The 7,277-nt window shown below is 35.7% G+C and overlaps 1 protein-coding gene across 6 annotated transcripts in view; it reads left to right on the plus strand.

Annotated features, from left to right (window-relative positions):
- Tut7 (terminal uridylyl transferase 7) overlaps positions 1-6,003 on the plus strand; it is a 77,580-nt gene extending 71,577 nt beyond the window's left edge. For all 6 annotated transcript variants that reach the window (XM_090329526.1, XM_090329527.1, XM_090329522.1 and 3 more), the window contains exon 27: positions 4,983-6,003. In XM_090329526.1, coding sequence (XP_090185652.1) covers positions 4,983-5,050 — 68 coding nt within the window. In that variant the 3' untranslated portion in view covers positions 5,051-6,003. The remainder of the gene's footprint in view (positions 1-4,982) is intronic.
- The last annotated feature ends 1,274 nt before the right edge of the window (positions 6,004-7,277 follow it).

The following is a 7,277-nucleotide window of genomic DNA, read 5'->3' on the forward strand; positions in this document are numbered from 1 at the left end:
TAATAACATTTTTCCCAGAATGGCCTCCAGTATCAGTCCTCCCATGCCCGTCTCCCAAGGTCTGGGATAACAGAAGTGTACCACCACACCACATACAGCTGTTGCTAATGGACTATTAAAAATAAGGTAACTGGGGCTGGGAGTTTGGCCTAATGGTAGAGTGCTTGCCTAGCATGCAGGAAGGCCTGGGTTCTATTCCTCCGTACCACAAACATAGAAAAAGCTGGAAGTGGTGCTGAGGGTCAAGTGGTAGAGCTCTAGCCTTGAGAAAGCCCAAGGACAGTGCTCAGACCCTGAACTCAAGCCCAGGACAGGCAAAAAATAAAAATAAAAAAAAAGTAAGGATACTTTGAGTATGGATAAGAAGTTATGATGTTAAAGTAATTTATTTATACTCTCACTTTGCATCTTAAGGCAAATCTGTGCTAATGGGTAAAATTTGATTGTTTTTATCCTCAATTGTGCATATTTGACTGCAGAATTAGAGCAAGACTGCTTTATTTTTTTTAAAGTAATTTTTTTATTGTAATTAGTAAAAGGGTTACATGATATTTGCCAGATAGAAGATGTATTAATTCACATACATTGATACCCTTTTACATGTCAGCAAGACTGCTTTATACTTTTAAAATATTCTAATACCTTTGTAAACTTTTAGTTGGTTTTAGAGCTTGAACTTAGGGCCTAGGTGCTGTTCCTAAGCTCTTTTTGTCAAGGCTTGTGTGCCACCACTTTGAGCCACAGCTCCACTTCTGGTTTTTCAGTGGTTAATTGGAGATCAGAGCTTCAGGAGGACTTTTCTACTTTGGCTGGCTTCAACCCACGATCCACAAAACTCAGCCTCCTGAGTTGCTAGTAGGATTACAGGCACCAAGCCATGGTAGTGGGCCAATATTATTAAAAATTTTAAATATATTAATGTTCCTAGGTTTCAGAGCACTAATACAGTTGTCCCTTGTTATATCACAGTTCATTTATTGCAGTTTCACTGTATTGTGGGTTTTTTTTTAAAAAAAATATGTAATAGTGATACTTCACCTATTGGAAGAGTTACTTTCCAGAGATCCCCCACAATAGGTGAAAATCCACAGAGTAGCAGTGTTATTCCTTACTATATTGCAGTTCACTTTTACTACTTTGCAGATTTTCACATAAGTAGCAGAGGTCTCAGCAATTTAACTCCTGTGATAGGTGAATAATCATTATACCTCTCTTCCCCATTATTCTGTCATATTTAGTAATATAATGTATTTTGAATTTTAAGACAAGAGAATCTCAAATCTCCTATTTTTTTTATAGATCTTTTTGTGAAAATACATTATTTGAAGAGTCTTTAAAATAGTTTTCAGGACTCACCTTTACAGTAAAATAAAAATTTAAAAACATAAAAAGCTAAATGCTTTTCAAAGATCTGAGGGAAATCAATTAAAAATTACATTTATTCCTGGAGAGTTCAAGGGAGGGATGTAAGAATTTTATGAATGTTATTTGTCTAAGATATTTCATTAAATAAATATTGAATTAGAAAAATTCATATCTAGACTATTAGTTTTTAAATAGAGCTGAAATGATTAGAAATGATATAGCTTTGATAACCTCAAATAGGCTAAAATTATTGTCCTACATGTAAGGGATCTGAAACTTTAGTCTCACACTAAACTGAAATGAGTTTTCTTTTATAAGAGGAAAATATAGGGGCTGGGAGTTTGGCCTAGTGGTTAAAGTGCTTGCCTAGCATGCATGAAGACCCGGGTTCAATTCCTCGGTACCACATACATAGAAAAAAGCCGGAAGTGGTCCTGAGGCTCAAGTGGTAGAGCTCTAGCCTTGAGAAAGTCCAAGGACAAGTGCTCAGGCCCTGAGCTCAAGCCCAGGACTGGCAAAAAAAAAAAAAAAAAAAAAAGAGGAAAATATAAGGAAATTAAAGTAATGAAGCATTAATATTCATTGAACATTTATAATATATCAGGCCTATTAAATTTGGTGTTAATATTCTCAGTCTATAAGTGAGGAAAAGTATAGATAAGATTTTAAATAATTTGAAACGGGTACCAAGACATGTGAAAGGGTATCAATGTATGTGAATTAATGCACCTTCTATCTGGCAAATATCATGTAACCCTTTTACTAATTACAATAAAAAAAATTTTAAATAATTTTACCAAAATTATTTTTTGTAGTCTACAGTTTATAAAAAGTCAAGATCTGTAATATGAGGTAGTCATTGTTCCACATACTCCTCTTGGTATAAGCAAATAGTCAAGTTTCTTGAACTTTGAGGTGTATTTCTTCTTTGTAGGAGCAGGGTTTAAGATATTTATAAATGCAGTATTCAATTCTAAGAGCAGTTATTCTACAGTCTAACAAGGCACAGAAATGAAATGAGCCATCTTTGAAACAGAGAGATTAATAAACCTGAGGAAAAGCCCTCAGCTAGAAACCTTGTTTCTTCCATATTTAATATTTACACGTTACAGTAAGGAGCCATTGTGTCATAAAAGTAAGACAGGAATGGAAAAGAGAGTTTCCCTTGGTAGCTTCTCCTGTTCAGAAATTGATGGCAGTCCTCATTTTTTAAAATGTTATTTCATCCACACAGTGTACTGAGTAAGGTTTCTGTCACATTCCCAGAAAACCTTTCTGAGAAAGTGTGAAGACAAGGCCTTTCAATTTAAAATAGAAACAAATAGTGCTGCTTTCTTTCTTAGGCATGTCAAAGTCAGGTTGTATGTTTAGATCACCTTCGTCTAGTCTTTTGAGATCACCTGGTATATTTGGTCAGGTAAAGATAGGTTAAAGACTGAAAAGGTTGCCTCTTTATCCTGATTAGTCACTCAGCATTCCTAGAATGCTCCTTCTTTCTAAATCTAACTTGTCCTTCCTGCAGTGCCGTAGATTGTCCTGTATGGTGTGGCTTGCTGGGCTCATGGTGGTGGTGATTACACTCAACATTATTTCTTTGGGTACTGTCAAGTCTGCAAGATACCAGCACTAGTGTTAAAAGTAGAATCCTACCATAAAACATCATTTAATTAATACTACAGGCAAAAACTGTAATACATTCTGCATTATACCAAAATAAAAGATTTATAATTGGCAGAATTTTACTCTTTTCAATAAATTAGCTCTTCAAGTATGTAGCAGGTTTTTTTTTTATTAGAATGCATTAATTATATACAAGGAAGAGTTTATTGTGACATGTCCAAACACATGTACAGTGTATTACAATCTAATTCAAACTATTTCATTTCCTCATTTCTCCTCTCTCAAAATAATTTCAACTTGTTTATTTTATTTTATTTTATTTTGCCAGTCCTGGGCTTAAGCTCGGCCTGAGCACTGTCCTTGGACTTTCTCAAGGCTAGAGCTCTACCACTTGAGCCTTAGCACCACTTCCGGCTTTTTCTAAGTATGTGGTACCGAAGAATCGAACCTGGGTCTTTGTGCATGCTACGCAAGCACTCTACCACCACTAGGCCAAACTCCTGGCCCCTATTTTTTATATATTCACATACATAAACTACTTCCACCACATTCATCCTCCACACCAATTTCATTTGTCTTACTCCCTGCCTTTAGTATTTACTCCATAACAGTCGTTTTGCTTTCCTGTCATTATTTTCTTTATCATGGGGTTTAACTATGGTACTTTATACTGTATGTATTGTATTTTAATCAGAATAACAGTCTCTACTGCTTTTTCTTTCTTACCCTGTAACTTCCTGTTGATCAGTAGCTTTGTTTGAGACGTTTAGTGCTATCTTCATGTATAGTTGAATCTTTTGCTCTCTCTCTCCCTTTCCCTTAATCCTCCAAACACTGTTTAAAACCATGTTTTCTATATGTATATGTGTGCTAGATGTTATGGCAAATTATTGAATATAAGAATACTCTAAAGCCGGGAATTGGGCCTAGTGGTAGAGTGCTTGCCTAGCATGCACGAAGACATAGAAAAAAAGCCAGAAGTGGTGCTGAGGCTCAAGTGGTAGAGCTCTAGCCTTGAGAAAGTCCAAGGACAGTGCTCAGGCCTTGAGCTCAAGCCCAGGACTGGCAAAAACAAACAAAAAACAATACTCTAGCCAGGTGTGGTGGCTCACACCTGTAATCCTAGCTACTTAGGAGGCTGATACCTGAGAATTAAGGTTCAAAGCCAGCCCGGACACAAAATTCCAGGAGACTTTTTTTTTTTTTTTGATCATTTGGATTTTTGTCTGGTTATTTTCTGTTACAAGGCCTCTTCTTGTACTGAAGCAGGGGACTCATCTTGTACTGACCATATGTGAGATTGTATTAGTTATAACATGTGGACATGTGGCTAAGATGCTATCAAATCCAATGGCTGTTTTGATGTTGCTCTCATTTGCATTTTCTTAATTCTGGTAACACTATGTTTTTACATACATAAATGCCATTTTTCCTCTCTCGTAGTTTTGTTTATGTTTTTATCAGTTATCTCTTGATGTCCATTTTTTTTCTGAAATGAATTAGGAATCCTTTAGTTGTGATGATGTGCTTAGAAAGTAATTACCACAATTTTATAGATATTTACTACTGCTTACATTTTTAATTTTTATATTTATATTTAACAGTGAATTTATTAAAATCAGTGAGGTAGGGTATGGTTTGAAGAAAGAACTTCTCTCCCCATCACAAATTGAGTATTTAACATAACACTAGAGTAACTCCCTCCATTGGTTTGAAATTAAACTTTCATTATATAAAGTATGTCTTCTGTCTTGTTAAAACAATTTATTTACACTCCAGAACTTAGCAACTTGTCTGAATTTAGGAAGGCATGAGCAAGTGTAGTTTAATACATATTGCATATGCTTTAAAAAATCTTCCTAATTACTTTGTTTAGAACAGGTGACTATTCTTAGAGTGGCTAGTTTCTGTAAATAATTTAAAAATAATTTTGTGATTGTTTTATTGACTGAGGTTTGTTTCATTGACATTGGGTTTTGTTTTGTATTCTTCCCTAGGTAGCCTTTCCAGTAAATACATGACTCAGGGAAAAGGCTTGGCGAAGAGGACCCAGCAGGAATCATGAGGGAAGGAAAATGGAGGACTCTTAAGTGGCCACTCAGGCATCCCTATCCACATGGAAAATTAGGTTCATTTCACAGGACTTAGCAGCATAGATCAGGCTTTAACTTAACATTCAAGGGAAATGTTGGATTTTTTTTTTAACTTAATGAAATTGTTAATGAGGAAAAAAATTTTAATCTCACCTACCATCAATCCCCAGAGATTTACAGATTTTAGTAGAAAGCCACGATGTATGTATTTATGCCAGGTTAAAAGAAAAATTTAAGTATGGGCTAGTATTCATTGAATACAGCTTTACAGTATTTTAAATTTTTCCAAAGCATACTAAAAAGAGTGTGCTGATAAATTCCAAGTAAATCAACCTTTATTTCCCCTTTAAAATTACTTTTTTTGTTGTTTTGTTTTGTTTTGAAGAGGGGAGGTTATATTTATTGTTTACTGGAAACATATGAACTATATGTGAATTGCTACTGTTGTACTTAAGATCTGTAAATGATTTTATTCCCTTTGTAGAAATGGTGGCAACAAAAATGTATGTCTGTGTGCACCTTCAGTGGGGCTCACTACAACAGAGACATCTCTGGGTGTTTCTCTTTCTAATTGTAAGTCAATTGACATAGAACTCTACTATACTCATAAACAAATGAAGTCAGGAAAAGAAGTAGTCCTGTTTGACAATAAAAAGCATTTTCAAGGGAAAAATGATAAAATAAAAAGGTGCTTTTTACTTTTTATGATATTCAGAAATTAAAGTGGAAAGCTTTTCAAAACCTCTGATGACAATAGAGGCCATCTCTGCCAATCATAACGAGATTGGTATCATTCTGATTCTTACTGGAGCCCTCTTGCAACTGTTTCTCTTAACTTCCACAAGCTTTTCTGAAATACTACATGGTCAGAACTATGCCTCGGTTTATTTATCATTTCAAAATAAAATCAGACTTTCAACCTGTAGTTTTACCCACATTTTCTTTGTAATGAGAGTCTTAAATTTTATTAGGAATATAAATAAAGGAGGTTAGAACAGTGCAAATTTCATCCTTAGTAAGTCTACTAGGAGGGTTCCCCATTGACGTGATAACCCAATATTGTTTTATAACCTGCCTTGAGCCAGGCACTGGGAACTCAAGTAGAAAAGTAGAAGGGATGCAGACTGCACTCACTGTGAAAGTTCTGTTGAAACATAAAACCTAGTGATTGTCATGGTTTGAACACGAAATCTCAAACTGCACAATATGGACTGACCCTCCATGACTTTCCTCAGCTGCTGCTGGCATTTTTCTCCTGCCTTACTCATGAAAGTAATTGGGTTTATAATTCTGATCACACTGTATTTGAAAATCTGTTTTGTTGTCTTCAGGAATTATAGCAGAAGAGAAATAAGGGATTCTCCTAATTCTTGTTCACTTGTAGATTTTAATGTTTGGCTTGAGTGTTTCTATGTTTTTTACCAGCTGTAGAAGTAAGAAGCCAAATTGCCTCAATTTAGAAATGTCTCTCTAGCAATGAAAAAAAAAAAAAAAGTGAATCCAGTGAGGGAAAACAAGTGAATCCCTTCTCACTGTTTTAAAAAAATCTTAGTTTTTGGTAATTAAAAAATTTTTTTTTGCCACCCTGGGTCTTGAACTCAGGGCCTGAGCACTGTCCTTGGGTTTTTCTCAAAGGTAGAGCTCTACCACTTGAGCCACAGTGCCACTTCTGGCTTTTTTCTATGTATATGGTACCGAGGAATTGAACCTGGGTCTTTGTGCATGCTAGGTAAACACTCTACCACTAGGCCAAACTCCCAGCCCCAGTTTTTGATAATTTTTGTTTTTCCTCAGTATGCCACATCTTTTTATTGAGCTAGAAAAACCAGTTTAGTGTGCACGAGTAGTTTGATTTTTTTTGTTTGTTTTGTTTTTTTCTTTTGATAGTCCTGGGGCTTGAACTCCTGGCCTGGGCACTGTCCTTGGGCTTTCTCAAAGCTAGAACTTTGAATCGTGATCCTCAGATCTCACCCTCCTGAGTAGCTAGGATTATAGGCATGAACCACCAGCACCCAGCTACTAGGTTGAGTTTTTGTTAATTATTATTATTTTTATTTTTTGATAGTCCTGGGCTTGAGCTCAGGGCCTGAGCAGTCCTTGGTCTTTCTCTACCACTTGAGCCTCAGCACCACTTCCAGCTTTTTTTCTATGTCTGTGGTGTACCTAGGAATCGAACCTGTGTCTTCATGCATGCTAGTC

Source organism: Megascapheus bottae, chromosome 3, assembly GCF_031878675.1.
Source record: "Megascapheus bottae isolate mThoBot1 chromosome 3, mThoBot2.hap1, whole genome shotgun sequence".
Lineage (NCBI taxonomy): Eukaryota > Metazoa > Chordata > Mammalia > Rodentia > Geomyidae > Megascapheus > Megascapheus bottae.